Genomic DNA, 19625 nt, shown 5'->3' on the forward strand with positions numbered 1-19625 from the left:
CAGACAAAAGGCCAAGGCAGGATGTTTATTATGATTCCTCTGATCAGGCTTCTGTTTCCTCAGTTTCTTCTTCTGATCAGGAATATTCTTTCCCTCCTTATGAGGATTCTGATGTTGAAGAATCCATTCCTTTAGCTTCTCCCCCCGAGGATTTCTCTTTTGGGGAAACTTTGCATGAAATGAGGGAATATTTCCACTGGGAAGGACAGAAGTATTCGGAATCCAAGAAAAGACTGAGGGATTTTCTTCTTCTTCCCCAACATAAACCCCTGGCTATTTCTCCTGTTTTGAATATTGTGGATGATGCCTTTTCGGAGGCTAACTTAACCCCTGAATCTTTTCCTCCTGCTCCTGTTAAGCCTGATAGATATTACAAGGTTCCTGATTCCCATCAGTTTTTATACAAGAACCCTGCTGCAGACCCTGAAACCATTTCTCAGGGTCCTAAGGGAGTTAAGGCCGCTTCTGCCAAAAATCCCATTCCTACTGAAAAGGATTCTCGATCCTTAGAAAGATGGGGCAAAAAGGTATACACTTCTGCTACTTTGTCCATTAGGGCTTTAAACGGTCAGTTTCATATGCTTAAATACCAGCAATTTCTCTTGTCTGTCTTAAAACAAAAGCTTACTTCCATTTCTGCCTGTGCAGATGATGAGGAATAACATGACTTATTGCATGCCACTGAACAGGTTGGGAAGCATGGTTTACACTGTGGATTTGATGCCTTGGAGGCTTCTTGTAGGGCTGCGGCCTCTGGCACAGTCATTAGAAGGCATACATGGCTAAAGGAACAAAATTTACCTGAACAAGTAAAGGCTAAATTATTGAATGCTCCTGTTCAGCATAATGTTTTGTTTGGATCAAAAGCTGAAGAGGTGATTAAAAAGATGGAGGATAAGGCGAAATCCATGCAAACAGTCAAAGATTTCTTACAAGTACAGCCACCTAGATTTAGTAGGAATTGGCCTTCAAAAAATTGGTCCTTTCCCATTTCAGACAGGCCTCAGAGGGGTAGATATAGACATTCCAGAGGGAGGCCTCAAACACAAGCTGCTTATAGACCAAGACAGTGGACTGCTTCCACCCCTAGGGGAGGAGAGGACAGGTCACAATCTCAAAGGAAACAAACTCAATGACCCCCTCTGTTGGGCTACAGGAACTTCTTGCCTGGAAGCCCCTCTCGGAGGAAAACTCTCTCTTTTTTTATCAAAATTGGACTCAAATAACCCAAGACAAATGGGTTTTGGATGTGGTTTTAAGAGGTTACAGATTCCATTTTCATACCTTGCCAAGGCCAAGCAGATGGCCAGACCTTCCAAAATATCAGTGGACGGAGGCCTTAAACCAGGTGGAAGCTCTTTTGGCTATGATTGCCATAGAACTGGTTCCTCTTTCAGAAATGGGAAAAGGTTTTTGCTTGAGGCTCTTTCTAGCCCCAAGGAAGCAAAACTCATGGAGACCCATTCTGGATCTGTCGGTCTTGAACACCTTTTTAGAGATTCCAAAATTCAAGATGCTTACTCTACAGCAGCTACTTCCATTGCTAACCAAAGATGCATGGATGGTAACTTTGGATTTAAAGGAGGCATATTTACACATTCCCATCAGGCAGGATCGCAGAAAATACCTCCGGTTCAAGGCCGGATCGAGGCGCTTTCAATTCTCTGCGCTGTCCTTTGGATTGTCTACTGCGCCCAGGGTCTTCACGAAATGCCTGGCTCTAGTAGTAGCTTACTGCAGACTCAAGGGAATTCAAATTTACCCTTATCTGGACGATTGTCTAATTCAGGCAGACAGCAAGGATGTCTTACTCCAGCATCTAGAATTTGTACAGAACCTCCTCAAGTTCCTGGGATTCTCCGTAAACATAAAAAAGTCAAATTTGACACCAACACAACAGAAAACTTTTCTGGGTGCACTTCTAAACACCACAACCCAGTTGGCATTTCTGACCTCCGAAAAACAATTACAGCTGGCTTCAACTATCAAAACCTTGGCAACTCTAACTCAACTATCTGCAAGGAAATTCCTGCAGGCTTTGGGTTACATGGCCTCCTGCATCCTTCTCGTACCATATGCAAGACTACACATGAGGAAAATACAGTGGTACCCAAAAAGTGTATGGTCTCAGCATTGCCACTGTTTAGACATATACTGATCTCCGTCCTTCCTTGTCTTCAAAAGGAATTTCTTTGGTGGTCCAGGGCATGTGCTCTAAACAAAGGGAAACCCTTTTGTCTGCCTCCTGCCACTCAGATTCTAACCACGGACGCCTCGGATTATGCTTGGGGAGCCCATTTTCAGGGCAATTGTCTGCAGGGCCTTTGGACAAAGGATCAGAAGAACCTGCATATCAACTTAAAGGAAATGTTAGCCGTTCAGAAAGCTCTATTAGCCTTCAGGAATCTTTTACAACCAGGACAATTACTAATTCGGGCAGACAACACCACAGTTATGTGGTACATAAACAAGCAAGGGGGATCTCATTCCTACCCCCTTTGCAGACTAGCCATGGATCTATGGGACACAGCTCTAGCTTGCAATCTGGATCTTCAAGCTCAGTTTCTACCAGGGAAACAAAACTTCCTGGCAGACAGTCTGAGCAGAAACCTTTCGGATCCACACGGGTGGATGCTAGATACCAAAATATTCAGGATGATAACAGCAGTCTGGGGATGTCCCCACATAGACCTCTTTGCATCCCATCTCAATCATCAGCTACAGAATTTTTGCACCGGGACTTTCCACAGAGAAGCTTGGAAAGTGGATGCCCTGTCATTCAGTTGGAGGAACCTCTCGGGATATGCCTTTCCGCCTCTTCCTCTTCTTCCACGGGTTTTATTGAAGATAAAAGAGGACAAGCCCAAGATGATAATCTTGATGGCTCCAAATTGGCCTTGGCAGTTTTGGTATCCAGCTCTAAAAAACCTATGCCTGGAGCCCCATTGGGTTTTACCTCAGTCTCCGAACCTTCTGTCCCAGCATCAGGGTCAGGTACTACACTCTCATGTCAGAACTCTCAGCCTGGCGGCCTGGTTAATCCAGGGCCTTTGATTTCTTCTTCACTGCCCAAGCAGGTTATGGATGTCATTTTAGAAGCCAGACGTCCTAGCACTAGAAAATCTTATGCAGGAAAATAGAAAAGATTTTGTTCCTGGATGCAGGCTCAGGATTCTGATCCTCTTCTTCCTAACATTACTTTAATTTTACTTTACTTGACAGATCTCTTACATAAGGGTCTCTCTTTCTCTTCCATTAAGATACATGCCTCTGCTATTTCTGCTCATTATAATACAGACCCTCCCATCTTTTCCCACCAGCTCATGAGACAGTTTCTCAGAGGAGCTAAGAACTTAAGACCTCCTAGATCTCCTCCCATTCCTGCTTGGGATCTCAACTATGTTTTGGAAAAACTAACCTTGCCTCCTTTTGAGCCTGCTGCCTCTTCTGACATCAAGTTTTATCTTGGAAGACAGCTATCCTGTTAGCTCTAACCTCTGCCAGGAGAGTTTCAGAGTTACAAGCTCTTATGGCTGTGGAACCTTATATTATTTTTTATCAAGACAGGGTATCTTTGAGAACTAATCCTACCTTCATGCCTAAGGTGGTTTCCAAAGTGGCTTTAAATCAAACTATCCACTTGCCAACCTTTTTCCCCACTCCTCAAAATAAAGGGGAAATGATCTTACATTCCTTGGATGTACACAGACAACTACGTTTTTACCTGAACAGAACCAAGGACATCAGAAAATCAGAACAATTGTTTGTTTCTTATGCTTCAAGTTCCCAAGGTAAAGCCATTTCAAAACAGACCATTTCTAAATGGATTGCTCATGGGATCAGATTTTGTTGTTCTCACCATGGAAAGCAAATCCCAGGGAGTATACGGACTCATTCCACCAGAGCTGCTGCCACTTCTGCGGCCTTCCTCAGGGGAGTTCATACCAAGGACATTTTGGAAGCTGCAACTTGGAGTTCAGTGCATACTTTTTCTAAGCACTACAATCTACCTCTCTACTCTAAGTCTAGGGCAGGTTTTGCCTCTGCAGTCTTGCAGGGCCTTTTAGCCACCCCTTCCTCTTTATGACCACCTCCCTTTCTTTCAGCTTTGGGATTCTACCCTACAGTCATGACTGCAACAGTGAAACACGATTAACATAGAACAGTTGTGTACACCTACCATAAATGTAGATGTTAGTGTCTTCACTGTTGCAGTCTGGGTTTCCCCTCCCTCCTGTCCCCTCTTATTTTTACTTTTGTGTATTTCCTTTTTTCACCATTCTTCTGAGGTGTATTTACAAAGGTTATGGGACCTTTTTCATTTTGGGACTCCTGACATCTGGGGCAAGAAAAACTGGAGAAGATGGTGTCGGCTGACAGCTTTATACTCCTGGCGCTCTGATATCAGGGCGCATGGTTGAACAGCCGACGCATGACCCAGACTTTGGGATTCTGGCCGACCGAGGGCTGCCTGCCGGCAGGGGAGAACCCTACAGTCATGACTGCAACAGTGAAGACACTCTAACATCTACATTTATGGTAGGTGTACACAACTGTACTTTCTCCTCTCCTCTGCAATAAAAACAGTGGAAACAATTCCACAGCTTTCTGTCTTTGTTTAGATCAGCTGCTGTGTTCCTGACATTAACAGGATTAATTACCCATCTAAGAGTGACAGCAGTACCTGACAGGGTAAGCTACAGATTTAACTGTGTCTATGATATGTCATGCAGGTAGAGACTAATTTCTTTGCAAAGTATGTGAGAAGCTGAGTTTAAAAAAAAAAGTAGGTGGGCTTTCCCTTCCTTTGACTCTAATGCAAGGAAATAAACGTTTTAAAAATTACAAGCAGGTTTCTGGTACATACACAATACTGGAACCATGTTGTTGGGAGAAAAGAAACCTAACAATTGAGTTAAACTGTATGAGAGGGTGGAGTTTTCCTTTAAAAAAAAACTTGTACCTAATATTTAGCATGGACTTAATGCATCAAGGTGGGTTGTAGTTTGTATCCATTTTATTAGTATGGGGCGTCCTACTAGTTTGAAGAGAATGTTATATGCTGTTTATAGTTGTAATAATGTAACTTGAAGGTGCAATTCTTGCCACTTAATATTTCTATTTGTTTTTTTTTATTTTATTTTATTTATTTTACATTTATTAACCGGGCTAGTCTAACTGGATATATTTCCATTTTTAGTAGAGGCCCGGGGAGAAAAGCTCCAGTGGCAACAAATAAAAATTGAAATTTAAAAATTAAAAATTAAAAATCAATATTAATACATAGTAAATGAAAGAATTTCAATAGAAGATTATTAAAAATACAGGAAGTAATTAGAATACTAAAAAATACAGGAGTATTAATAAAGTAAAGTAGGTATTTACAATAGTGAAGGTGACAATATGTACAGTATAATTCAATATGCAGTGAGATACATGTAGACTATCAGTACATCAAACAGGATGTAATATTCATGTTTTGTAAGATGCTTTATTAGGAAATTTGAGTATATTGTAGCATTTTCAAGTTTGAGTATATTGTAGCATTTTCAAGTTTGAGTGGAGAGCTGGTGAATATTAAACATGTGTTAGAGTATTGTTCTGTGATATTACTTTATCTCAATGTTTTTTTTCTACCCAGTATTGCAGGTGGGCTTGCATGTAAATAGGGAAAATGCATAATTTTTTTTTTTGGTTCATTTGTTGTGTTTTTAAAGTCACACTGAGGAATTGTGTGTGTGTGTGTGGGGGGGGGGGGGTGTTGCACTGTGCTAAGCCCACACTTGATATCCTGATATAGGTTTCTGGACATAATACACCACTGAGTAGAGTTGTTAGTGAATACAATCATTTTTTTCTTGAGATACTGATCTCAGAAAGAGGAATCTCAAAATTTGTTAAGTATTTCTGGCTTTCTTGCAGATCAATTGATGTGGTGAGTTGTTCTTCTTTTGGCTTTTCCCGGTTAGGGGTCACCACAGTGTAAATCTGGTCCGCTAATGCTTGGCAGTAGATTTTTATGGTGCCGAGGTGCTGTGAGGCGACAACGCTACCGCTGCACCACCGCGGCTTGTACGTTGATTTATATTCTGTTTGCACCTATGAATTATTGTAGAGATAAGAATAGTTTGTGTTGAAGCAAGTTGAACTTCATCATGTCATTCTGTTTTAAATGCATTTTATTCTTTTGCTTTAGGATATTACTGAGAGGCGAAGGAAAAGTTCTCGACGTGTCAGCTTTGCAGATACCAAACAGATAAAGTAAGCTCTTGATAATTATACTTTTTGTGGGATATTATGCAAGATCATGCAAGTAAAACATCAGAAATGTATTTCAAGAAGAAACAGTGTGTTAGATCTAACCGGTTTCATTTTCATACCTACTGTTGAAGTATGTGATGTAAAACTCTAAGCACCTGCATTTGGGGATTCCCATCTTTGTTGGCTGGCCTGGGACTGATACAGATCTAATGTTCAGGAAGAAAATAAATTTAACTCTTTCAGCAGTGTAAGATAACTACAATTATATTATTTTGTAAGTCAAGCAAACTGTACTTTTTACATTACATATTTACTTTTCCATATATGCATATAACCATGCATTCCCCACTTCCCTACAAAACTTAAATTTCACCTATCTTGCTTTTAGCTGGCCTCTGCTTACATTTTCACACATTAGACTGTTTAAAGTATTATGCATAATTATTTTTGTATTCAACATAGGTTTATAGGTGGTTACTAGGCCAATGACCACAGGGGCCTTTTTAAGCCTAGCCATGCATCTCAAATCTTTGGCAAGTTCTGGTACTCTTGATAAGTGTAAGCAGGAGCTTGGGGAGATAAAACATTTACAAGCAGGTGCCTGGGAGATGAACCAGTAACAGGTTGCTTGTGTCCATTAGAGACATGGGTTCCAAGCCAGGGATGAATTTCCTATTCCCTGTCCAGTTGTCCAAGTTACAGTTGAATTTGGTTAGGGTCTGCTTCACATAGATGGGGAGCCTGTTCCAGAGATGGGGTAGTCTCTGGGATACATACCTGTCTTTCCAGCAGGTTGTATTAATATCACAGGCAAGGTTTAAGACTTTAGAATGGGTAATTCTGGTGCTGTTTGTTTTGCTGAGATGCATGAGATACAGCAGAGTGGGGTCTGGCAATGCCAGGAATAGATCTCCCCTCAACAGCCTGTAGGAGATGGAAAGCAGGGATAGGGCCTTAAGGTGGTCTGCATAGGATATTTTACTTGTGCCATGTATTCTTTTAGTGGAGAACCTCTGTGGACGTTCCATTTGTTGGATATGCCTGGTTTGGTACTTACCAAAGGGGGCATTGTACTCCATGATAGGTCTGATGTCATCCATATGTGTGGGTACCTTATGGTGCATGTTTTCGTCCTATGTCTGAGTTTTGCTTTACCTCGCACGACCTTCCACACCATTGTTTATTTTTATGTACTACTAGATGTTCTTCATTTGTCACTGTTGCAGCATTTACTACCTATGGAGAGTATCCTGCCAAGGATACTGTATATTCGGCCAGCATAACAAAGATTGGGTGTCTTCTTTCTGTGTTGTATGTCTAACATATGCCTAAAATGTGAGAATGAAAAGTGGTACATACGTGCTGTACAGGCATGAAAATCATCAGAACTTTCTTGCCCGAACATAGTCTCTGCTTGTGTTTTGGTCTGTCAGATGTATGGCTTGTGCTAGCTTCTATTCTTCTGGGCAGATGAATGTTCCTGTTGGGGGTACATATTCCTCTTTTCCTTAATTCTTGACAGATTTATTTTTCATGGTAACCAAAGGTGTAAATATGATTGCATAATACAGATAACCATCCGGATAGTCACAGTAAATGATTTGTCTGATGCTGGCAATTTTCATTTTAACCTCAACATATATATGGGCTTATTTCCGATCATTGGAACCCGACTCTGCGTTCCTACAGCTCACGAAAGCCAGAAACTCTCAAGCTTAACCGTTAGCCACAGTGATCCTTATTCTGTTACCTCTGATCTCGTTTGCCGATTTTTGTGTCAGACTTGACTTGCTTGAGAGTACTGGCAACCAAGTAAATTATTATATTTTCTTCTTGCATTCTGACTATTTAGTAGTTCCTTTCACCTCACTTAACTTATTCTATAAATTCTTGAAACTCTCCTGAACTTTCCGTACCTTTTTGTATCTTCTGTAATAGTTTCATAGATTAGTACTAGGCTAAATGCCTTTGTAGGCCATTTTAAGCCTAGCCAATTCCCCCATGTGAGAATCAAACCTTGCAATTTGTGTCTGTAAGGTAAACACCTTAACTAGTATGCCAACCTCCCACTATCATTTGTATTCTCCACTGTCATTGTTGATAGTTTTTTTTCCCTTGTGTAACTTTCCTAGCTGTTTTCCTTAGGAAAAAAAGTAGATTTATAGTAATTTTATCCCCCTCTTCTGCTTCTTCAGTGTGTGTGTGTGTGTGTGTGTGTGTGTGTGTGTGTGTGTGTGTGTGTAGCCTGCTTGTTGGTTTTTTTTTTTTTTTGGAGCAAGACTTTGGTGATAAATTTAAAGCCCCTTCTAGTTTTAAAAAATGATAGAAATGTGTGCACAAAATACCTTTCTCATGCACACTTAATATGTGGGTATAGTCAAGATCCTCTCTGTCGCTCGTCTCTTTCTAATATAGATAAAGAACAGGTGGGGTTGTTTGTTTATATGCTTTGTTACATACAAACACATCAGGGTGGATATCAGCAGTACAAAATATAAACTAACTGATTGACAGACTGCACAGGCATACATGCTTACATCTCAATAGCTTACTACAAAATGGCAGTTAGCCTTGCATGTGCTCAGTATTGATACACTTTTGCAAGCCTCTAGAAAGCTTCTTAAAGGCATACATACATACATATTGGTCTACACTCTCCATCTTCAGGAGACCTGCTTAATATGCCATTCTTTTAGCTACAAGGCTTTAGTAGAAAGAAATAAAAAAAATTAATCTTGAAGGGTCTTATCCCATCTGCTTTTTGCGAGGCCTTACCTGGTTCTGAAAAAGGTAAAAGTAAAACTGATGCGTTATCTCCTTTGAAAAAGGTGAAAGTAAAACTGATGCGTCATCTCTTTCTTTCTCTTCCTCCAGCAAATCCTTTGAAAAATGTACTAAAAGGTGCCAACTTCTCCCTCTTCTCAGTTTTCAAAAAATCTGAAATCTTCAGTTCCTACATTTTTTTTGGAACCGTCAGATGTATCAAAGATACCAGTTGCAACATCATCTTCGAAATCAAACCTATCAGATAAGACAAATTTTTCTACTCTGGAGGTTTCTGTTGAGAAGTACCTTGACCCATCGGCACTGTAGCTATCAGCACAGACTCTTTCCTCGGCGCAAAGCACTTTGGCACTGAGCAAGCTATCAGGGGAGTGTTTCACGTTAACACTGCCTAAAACTTCAAACTTCTTCCTTGTTTGACCCCTTTTCTGACAAGCTGCCTTCACCTTTTCTGGAAAGGCCAAAATTGCCATCCATCCTATCTCTGGTATTCCACTAAAAGTCTAGCTTAAGATGATGTGGAGAGACTGGTGAATATGATACTCTGGGTGAGACGGACACGTTCCACTGTGGCTCCAATTCCCACGAGCTTAGGAGATGAAGTTTCCTTTTCCCCAACGGCACTTCCTCCTCTGTTCCAAGTTTCCCGGTGGTGACTGTTTCAAAGCTGATTATGTCTGTATCTTTGGACCAGATTTTTGCTCTGAGTTCTTTGGCTCATTCTGAACCAGAGACCTCCTGGAGCCACGTCTGCCCTGTCTGCTCTGAGGGGCTAGAGTCGACTCCTCTTTCGTTGGTGCCTTCTCTATGCCTTGGAGCTTTGTCATGGATCAGTTTGACTCCGGCTTAAGCCTCTGGAGGTGCCTCCTTGGAGCCGGGAGTGACCACAATTCTAAAGCAGTCTTTCTCGGTTTCGGGCAACCTTCCCTTTTCAGGTGGGCCAGCTTTTGAGGCTGTGGAGAGAGCCTTGACTTCAGCAGCAGTTAGTCAGTTGGTCCCTTACACTTCAGAGCAGATAACCCTTGCCTTCCTTACACCCAGATATTCAATCAAATTCCACTGGGTCAGCGGGTGCCAAAACCGCAAGATTCCCAGATGGGAATTCCCTCTTCTGATACCTACTCAGATCATTCCATTGAGGTGGTCCCTCAGAAGAAAAAGTAAAAGAGGAAACACTTAGATTCCCCAGAGAAATCTATCACTGAAGACGCCAACTTCGATAAAGGGGACGGATCCCCAAGGTCATCCCATGATGATGTATCCTTTGGAGACATCCTGGAAATATTAAAACAAAGAGGTGACTGGAAGTCCCAAAATCTCTCTCCTGAGGAGTTAGTGTACCTGCAGGATTTTGGCACTCTACCATCTACCTCTTGTGTGACTCTGCCTACTGACAACCTCATTCATTTGATCTCTCAGTAGGCATGAAAACCTATCCTCAGGAGACCTGACAAAATTCTGTCTGCTCCTAAAAGCAAACGGATCTAGGCCAAAGGATTAGCTGTTGATTCCATGGTCATGTTGGCAGGCAGAAAGAAGGAACTGGCCGAGAAGAGTTTGTCTATCCAGCCACCCAACAGAGTCTCGAGTAATTGATAGTTTTGGGAAGCAGGTTTATGCTTCATTGACCTTTGCCTTAAGGTTCTTGAATTTCTTGGCACACTTCACCAGGGGGATCTAGTGAAGGAGTTATTAGATACCCTCGCAGGAACCATTTCTGAGGACATCCAGGAAAAGGTGACTTCATAGTTGGCTACCCTGGAGTTTGTCCAATTCGTCCATGAGGCTCATCGTTCATGCAGCTGAAGTGATCACTAGAGCAGTGGTTTCAGGCGTTGCCATTAGGAGATGTGCCTCTGTGTAGGTCTAGTATAAAAATTCTGCTAATCGGTTTTGCAAGTCGTGACTTGCTAACACCGAAAGGATGAAAATATGCACACCATTCTTTCACAACAACGAAAGCGGTAATGTCGATATGTCGAATTTGACATTATCGACATTACCCAACTTACCTGGACATCTGGAGATATACTGCAAATGTTTTGCAGCGGGGGAAGCCCTCTTGCACCGTCAGTGTGGGGTCTGCATCCCCCACACTCCCTGCTTAAGTGTAAATTCTAATTTCGAGAACACACTGCTGTGAGGAAAAGGGTAAATTTCTTGATCCCAACTGTAGTGCGACACTCAAAAACACAAAGGCAAGCTTGAATCTCGACATTTCAGACGCGACAAAAAATCCACTCAGGATTTTAAACTTTTGCATCTGTACCCTCGACCATCCAAACGACTGTAATACAAGTTTCATACTTTTGATAGTAAACCCGGGATGTGTCTGTATGACTTTGCGGAGCCTTTTAAGTCTTCTTTCGTCAATGCACCTTTTGATGGATCATCCGTGTTTGGTCCAAACAGATGTGACAAAGATGGAAAGACCCTTTCTGCAGTGGGCATACGTTTTTCCACTCACCAGCAACCATTCTCTAGAAATCATAGAAGCTGTGGAAAAATGTTGTTGAAAAAGTCCCAAGGGCCTTTTCGGGACACACATGGAGGTAGTTCCCCCAGAGGCAGAAGGGGGAACTTGAATGGAAGACGCCGCCCGAATGGCAGATATGGCCTACGAAGTCAGGGTTTCAAAGATTCTTTCTCTGGTAAATCCTACCAGCACTGTTGAAAGGAGGCCTGATTGTTTCCCTCTGGAAGCAGTCAGAGGACGCTTATCCCTGCACCAAAATGCCTGGCTGCAAATAACATCAGATGCTTGGGTGCAGAGGATTATATCCAGAGTCTATGTTGTTCCCTTTGCTCTTCCTCTTCCTGTGTGCAAGAAAATCCCTGATGTTCCACCCAGTCATGGGGAACAAGCAGTTCTAGAAATCCAGAAACTGCTAGAAAAAGAGTCATCCAAGAAGTCCCACCAGGCCAGAGAGAGTCCAGAATTTGCTTAGTATTCTTTTTAGTGCCAATAAAGACAGGGTACTGGAGACTGATTTTGGAGAGAAGTGTACTGAATAAATCAGTTCGCCAAACCAAATTCTGTATGGTCACGATACAGTCCATTCTTCTTGTTTTGGAAAAAGACGATTGGATGTGCTCAATAGATGTTTAGGCTGCGTATTACCATATAAGGATGGACAAAAGCCAGAAGATTCCTCTGTTTCTGGCTGGGGGCCAATCACTATCAGTTTACAGTTCTGCCCTTTGGTCTCACCACAGCCCCCAGGGTGTTTGCCAAGTGTATGGCAGTAGTAGCAGCTCACGTGAGACTGCAGGGATTCTGAGGGTTTTCATATCTAGAAGACTGGCTCATTACTGCTGCCGACCAGGCATCACTTGATAAAAGCAGGAGACTGTGTACTCCACATTTGCTCTTACCTGGGAGTAACTGTAAAATGTGAAAATCAGAACTGACTCCAGCTCAGAATTTAGAGTTCATAGGAGCCCTTCTAAAAACTAAAACTTCCATAGCTTCTCTTCCCCCCTGTGAGATTACAGAAAATCACACTTCAGGTACAGAAGCTAATCAGCAACAGAGAAGTTACCACTTGACTAGTCCTTCAAGCACTAGGTTTCATGGATGCAGCTGTAATTCGTTTCCTTAGCAAGATACCACATGAGGATACTACAATGGTTGCTAGCGTCTCTGTTATCAATGTTACACCAACCCTTGTCAGACCTGATTTTGATCCCCAACCTTTGTAAAAAAAGATTTAGCCTAGTGGATGCATTCCAAAGACATTCTTCTAGGCCGCTCCTTTGTCCCTTCACAGCCCCAAGCCATAGTAACCACGGATCCTCCCAGATGGGGTGGGGGGGGCATTATCTGGGCAAGCCTATCGAAGGCAGTTGGACCCCACAGAGGCCAACTTGCATATCGATGTGCTGGAGCTAAGGGCAGTGCTTTTAGCATTGCAAGCCTTTCAGACTGCTCTTCCTTAAGGAGCAATTGTGATTCAAACGGACGATATGTCATTAGTTTGGTACATCAAGAAACAGCGAGGAACCAAATCCTATCCCTTTGTCGAGAAGCTCTCAGTGTGTGGCAGTGGCGAGCTCTTCCAACCACTTTCTGATAGCAGTGAACATTCTGGGAAATTCCAGTGTGATAGCAGACAAACTAAGCCTGCCTCACGAGTGTTCTTTCAGTCCAAATTTGATGGAAAGGATTTTCCATCAATACTGCCAGCCTTGCTGCGAAGTGTTTGCCTCTCCAATGAATAAGAAGTGCAACAAGTACTTTGCTCTGATCCCCCCTCTGGGAAGTCATCGGGAGATGCTATTCTCCACATTTAGCCTTTCCGGACTGCTGTATGCCTTTCCCTCAATTCCTCTAATTCTGAAAATCCTACAAAAAGTAATCATGTTGAAGAGCAAAGTAATCCTCATTGCACCTTACTGTTCTCAACAAATATGGCTCCTCTTTTTTTGACCTTATCTGATTCAACAGCCTTGGATTTTGGACCCAGCTCCAGCCCTTCTATCTTATCCAGAGGGATTAATCCATCTGAATATTGTAAACCTCAAGCTGACAGCTTGGTTTCTCCAGTTTCTTAAATAGATAGGCAGACCTCTCCCTCCTCCCTAGTACATCATATACTCTTAGCCTCTCATAAGCCAGCTACACGTAAACTCTATTCTAGTAAATGGAAGAGGTTTACCTTTTGCTCTTGTGACAATTTTGATCCTTTTTTAGTGCCTGTTGATAAAATTGTTGAATTTTTAGCTACACTCTTCAAGGCAGGAGATTCCCATTTTACCATCAAAGTTAATTTTTTCAGCTATTTCTAATTTCCATAATGATTTTAAAGACTCCTTCCTGGCTTCTTATAAACTTTGCAAAGCTTTCGTAAAGGAATGCTCTTGCTAAAATCACCTTACAAAAATCCTACTCCACCTTGGGATCTAAACTTTGTTACAAAGTAGTTCAGTCTTCTTTTGAAAGATCAGCTGAATGTGATCTAAAGTTTTAATCCCAAAAAACGATATTCTTAGTGGCAATAACTTCTGCTAGAAGAATTTCAGAAATACAGACCTTATGTAGACCTTATCTGATTTTCAACAAGGATAGTGTTTCACTAAGAACCAATCCTTTTTGTTTGCCTAAGGTAGTGTTAGAGACAAAAAATCAATCAGACTATTAATTTACCAGTATTTTTTCTCAAGTTTGCTAACAAAGATGAATATTGCTTACATTTATTAGATGTTCACCATTACACTTCTCTTTACACAGAACTGAGAATATAAGACAATCTGACCAACTATTTATGTAATTTTCACCTACAAAGACTTGGCCAATCAGTGAGCAAAGGGACGCTAGCCAGATGGCTCAAAGATTGCATTTCTTTTATCTACAATAAAAATAACATTAATTTGCATAGGCCTTTAAAGGCTCGTTCTGCAAGAGCAGTAGCTACTTCTGCAGTTTTTCAGTCTAGAGCCTCTATGGATGACATTTGTGCAGCAGCAACTTGGGCTTCTCCTCATACCTTTATTACGCATTACAAATTGGATTTGGTGTCCATGGGAAGAGTGTCATTTGTTTATATGGTTCACAGAAATATCCTTAAGTCCACCCAAGGTCAGAGGTGGCTGGGGACTCTGTCCCATATGTCGAGGATAAAATGAAAATTGACACATCAGATAAAGAAGTTATGTACTCGCCATAATGTTCCATCTGTGTTGTCCATTTCATTTATCCTCTACTCCCCTCCCTTTAAAGTTTTTGGTAGTTCGGGTAATGGACATATGTAATTTCTGTTGTTGTTATTATTATTATTATTGTTATATGATTCCAGATATAGACTCTGTGAAAGCTTTTGGGTTTCTATAACACTGTCTGTCCATCTGTAAACTTGATCTGAGTAACAAGGAGAGGAGCATTGTGTGCACGCATTAAGCTTGACTTTTTGGCTCCCGTGAGCTGTAGTAACAGCTGAGTAGGATCTGATGTTCGGAACCAAACCCATATGTTGAGGATAAATGAAAATGGACAACACAAATGGAACCTTATGGTGAGTACATAACTTTTTCTAGTTAAGTCCTTCTCATAATTATAAAAACTGTTCAATTTGCCTGCCCTTTAAACTTAAAACTCTGAAAAGTCACTAAGCTTCTCTTAATTTTATTTGAGAATGAGCATTTTGAGGAACTCCAATGAGGTAAGATGACCTTTAAATCTTTCTTGTTGATATTCCCTTCTGTAGCTGGAAATTAAGATCAGAACATCAAAAACAGAAGCTTCTGATGTAGGTGTTCTACTGTTGTACTAATAACTCCTTGGGATTTCCTGCTGTAGAAGACCTTCTTTGGCTTAAATACCAGAGACTTCCCCACCTCCTCTAGGCCCAGTGGACACTTTCCTCTCAAATGTCATGGTATAAGATTTGTTGGCCAGTGTCATATTCTCTGTTTGTTCTTGCTGTGAGAGCCCAATAAACCTTTCATATCGTCTTGTCTGTCGAAAGGCCACAAAGATAAGTACTGCGTTAAGAACTATTTTTTTCTGCATTACTGTTTGTCTTCTTAGATGTCAGTAGTTAAGATGAATGTTTGCCTAGAGTGCACATCCCCCATTGGGATTCTATATTCTGAACTTTTTGCTTGGATCTGTAGCACAATGTCCTCAGTCTGCTTAATTGAACTCCAGAACAATAAAATGTAGGGCAGAACCTCTGGAAAAGTTTTTAGAGAAGAAATTAGAGTATCAGGGTACCCACATGTACTATGGTCTCCACAGGACCTACCGAGTCTGTATCCCTTCATAGGGAGAAGCTTCAGAAGATACTCAAGGTACTGGACCATAGACATTTGCTATCCAGGAGTCTACCCATGCTAGTGATTATGGAAGGGGGAGATCCACTTTTGTAGTCTCCTATGAAAATGTGTAACAGTCTTCTTGCCAGACATTTTTGGAGTCCGCTATGCTGTTTATGCCCTCAACTTTAACATGGACTAAAGGACTCCAGACATTTGATGGGTTTGGGATTGCTTTACAGACCCTGGCTTCTGACTCCCACCCCAAATCTGCGAATAGGAGGACTGGAATCCAAGCTACAGAGGAAACCTCAGGTGACCCGGCAGTAGTCTGCTTGCCACCCTTGACCTTGGATGAGTATAACCAACATCACAACGAAGGCTAAACAAAAGTTGGCTGCTTCTAGCTTCCTTTAATTTAGGACTTTGGGGGTTTCACTCATACCAGCCCTACCCACAGGACCTTTTCAGGATGATTGAGGGTCTTGTAGATTTCATGATAACCAGGCATCTGAGCCCTGGTAGGATCCTTGCTACAGGATCTTCTCCTGGCAAAAGGAAAAGAGACTTTTCTCCCAAAGGAGTCTCTTGATTCTTGTGACTAATGAAGATGAGCTAGCGTATATTAACCATATTTCTTCAAGGTCATATGGTGACTCTGAATCTGGAATAAGCCTTGCCTCAGCTTCTTCACCTGTGGAGAGAAATTCAACTGGAAGGCTTAGGATTGCCCTTATTCTAAGAAAAGAGTTAGATAATTTCTTAGGATTCCCAAGAACATACCTTCCTCCAGTATTACAGGTAATGGATGACTATATCCTGGATTCTTCCATGCATCCTGACTCCCACCCACCTACTCACCGGAAACCAGACCATTCCACCAAACACCTTTTTAAGAACACTGAAGTGGACCCTGAGGTGGCTTCCTCAGGTCACAAGGGAGCAAAAAGCAACACTTCAGGAAAAAGCTTTCTTAATGAGAAAGAGAAAAGAAGCCTGGATAGCTTTGTCAAGTAGGTTTACATGACTTCTACTTGGTCATGAGTGCTCTTAATTGTCAGCTTCATTTGGTCAAATTCCAGCAAACTTTCCTGGATGAAATGAAAGAAAAACTGGTGGGGAATGGAAGATGTGGTTCTCCACAAAAAAATTGTTAGAGCTTTGCAACTCCTACTCCCAGGTTGCAAAACCTTCTTCACATTGTGGCTTTGATGCTTTGGAAGCATCTAGCAGGGCAGTAGCTTCAGGATCTGTAATTAGGAGATGCACCTGCTTAAGATAACAGTCTATTCCTGAGCACATAAATTAAGAAATCCTATGTGCACCCTTGGACAAGGACTTTGTTTGGACCTAAGACTCAAGGCTAAGTCCCTTTAGACTGTGTTGGACTTTTCTGCAGATACATCTCTTGAGGTTTAGTTGAAATTACTCTTCTAAGCCCTGGTCCTTTCCTGCTTCCCAATGTTGGATGCTGGTGGTGGTGGTGGTGGTGGTGGTGGTGGTGGGGGGGCAGGAGAAAGAGAGAACCACATGAACAGCAAACAGAATGGCATAGACAAGAAAGATTACTGCAAGATGACCAAGGGCCAAGACCTAGTGGGCCTGTCCACAGGTGTCCAGCAGTAAGGAACCATGACTCTGGAGGACCCCTCCCTGGTCTCCCTCCTTTAGATCCCAACCTAGCCATGACTTTTCCTTTTCTTGAACAAATGACTATACATTGCCCAGGACAAATGGGTCCTTCATATCATAAGTTTCTCTCTAAAGTTCATCTCATGTCAAAGTCAAATTAAGTCTAGAACAGGTCTTCATAGACCCAGCTTCAGTGGGAGAAAAAAGAAAACGGTACTAAGACACTTCATTTTTCCAAGAAAATGGGAATCTTGGAGACAACTCCTAAACTTATCAAGACTAAACAGGTTCCTGGTAGTCCCCAAATTCAAAATGCTTACTCTTCAAACGTTCCTGCTCATGCTTTCCTGCATGGTTTCACAGTCATTGTAGATCTAAAGCTCACTTAAATCCATATTCCTGTACCAGTGTGGCACAAGAGATATCTCCATTTCATGGCAGGTGGCAACCACTTTCAATTTTGTGCATTGCCCTTTTGGCCTATCTACTGTGTACTAGGGTGTTCACAGAATGTCTGGTTCCAGTAGTTTACAACTGCAGGACAAGGGGTGTGTAAATCTACTCCTATTTAAATGATTACCTAATCCAAGCAAAATCTGTTGGATTCTCCTCCTGCTTAAGAAACACCCTGCTCAGATTAATGCTGACTGCTGTCTCTCCTTCTCCCATCTGGTTGGATTTGGTTGCCTCTTGTCAAGGAGATATTGTTCCAGATGAGATCTGACTGATCAAGAATCATAGTATGTCAGAGTGAACGGCATAATTTTTATTGGTATCCCCTTTTATGGGAATTCCCCTCAAGTTTCTGCAGAACAAATGTATTTTGCACTAGAAGTAACAAGGCAGTTGTTAGTGTAGACTTGTTGATTGTATGTTGGTGGACTAGAAGGGGAAGGGGCTCTATTCATTCCTTGAGGACTGACCCTAGATATGCCCAGGGTGGACAAATTTCTGAATGTAGAAATATTCAAAATTGTTACACAGTGGGACCTCTTTCCTTTGCTGTGCAGGGTTGCACTGCTGGCCACTTTGGATTTAAGAAAAGGCAAAATCTTTGTTAACAGTATTTTTTTTTTCTGGTTCTGAATCCTTCAAGCACAATGACTCTGATTCTACTGGTGAAACAGTCTAGACCTATTTTTTTGGTCAGAGAGTCTTGTCTTTCTTCAAAGAATTGTCAAACTACCTTGTATTATCCTTGTTCATTCATCTTCATTTCCTTTTTAAATTGTTTAGCCCCATTTGTCCAGCTCAGCTGTGAAATGCCTAATTCAGTTTGATCATCACAGTTTCATCCTTCCATCAACAGTGATGCATTGGTAAAAGCACTCTAAAGATTAGAAGCCAGGTGGTCTAAAGCATCATCTTTATCAGTTCAGGGTGCCAGTGCATTTAATATTTTGTTATGAGATACTTCTTCCATCAGCAATGTCCCTGTCACTGGTAGTCACAGCATGAGTATTTTGCAGGCTATAGTGCTTTCTTTTCTGTTGTCTTTTCCCTTGAACTTCCTTCCTCGCATTGTTTTTTGAAAGCTATTAATTGGTTTCCACTGGCATGCATTTACATTACACTTGATCATAATTATCTTCTTTTGGCTGTTCCCGTTAGGGGTCGCCACAGCGGATCATCTGTTTTCATTTTTTCCTGTCCTCTGCATCATGCTGTTTCACACCAACCGCCTGCATGTCCTCTCTCACCACATCCATAAACCTTATCTTAGGCCTTCCTCTTTTCCTCTTACCTGGCAGCTCCATCCTTAGCATCTTTTTCCCAATATACCCAGCATCCCTCCTCAGCACATGTCCAAACAATGCAATCTCGCCACTCTTGCTTTGTCTCCAAACTGTCCAACCTGAGCTGACCCTCTAATATACTGATTCCTAATCCTGTCCGTCCTAGTCACACCCAGTGCAAATCTTAACATCTTTAACTCTGCCACATCCAGCTCTGACTCCTGCCTTTTCGTCAATGCCACTGTCTCCAACCCATATAACATAGCTGGTCTCACTACCCTCTTGTAGTCCTTTACTTTCACTCTTACTGGTACCCGTCTGTCACAAATCACTCCTGACACTCTTCTCCACCCATTCCACCCTGCCTGTACTCTCTTCTTCACCTCTCTTCCACACTCACCATTACTCTGAACTGTTGATCCCAAGTACTTAAACACGTCCACCTTTTCCAACTCTACT

At 41.8% G+C, this 19625-nt stretch overlaps 1 protein-coding gene across 1 annotated transcript in view; it reads left to right on the forward strand.

The window, feature by feature from the left end:
* The window catches only part of LOC122803858, a 1735734-nt gene that overhangs the window by 431469 nt on the left and 1284640 nt on the right, over positions 1-19625 (forward strand). Inside the window, exon 5 of the mRNA XM_044073540.1 lies at positions 6197-6261. Coding sequence (XP_043929475.1) covers positions 6197-6261 — 65 coding nt within the window. The remainder of the gene's footprint in view (positions 1-6196; positions 6262-19625) is intronic.

Source organism: Protopterus annectens, chromosome 6.part0 (genome assembly GCF_019279795.1).
Source record: "Protopterus annectens isolate FY-2018-M chromosome 6.part0, PAN1.0, whole genome shotgun sequence".
NCBI classification, from domain to species: Eukaryota; Metazoa; Chordata; order Ceratodontiformes; family Protopteridae; genus Protopterus; species Protopterus annectens.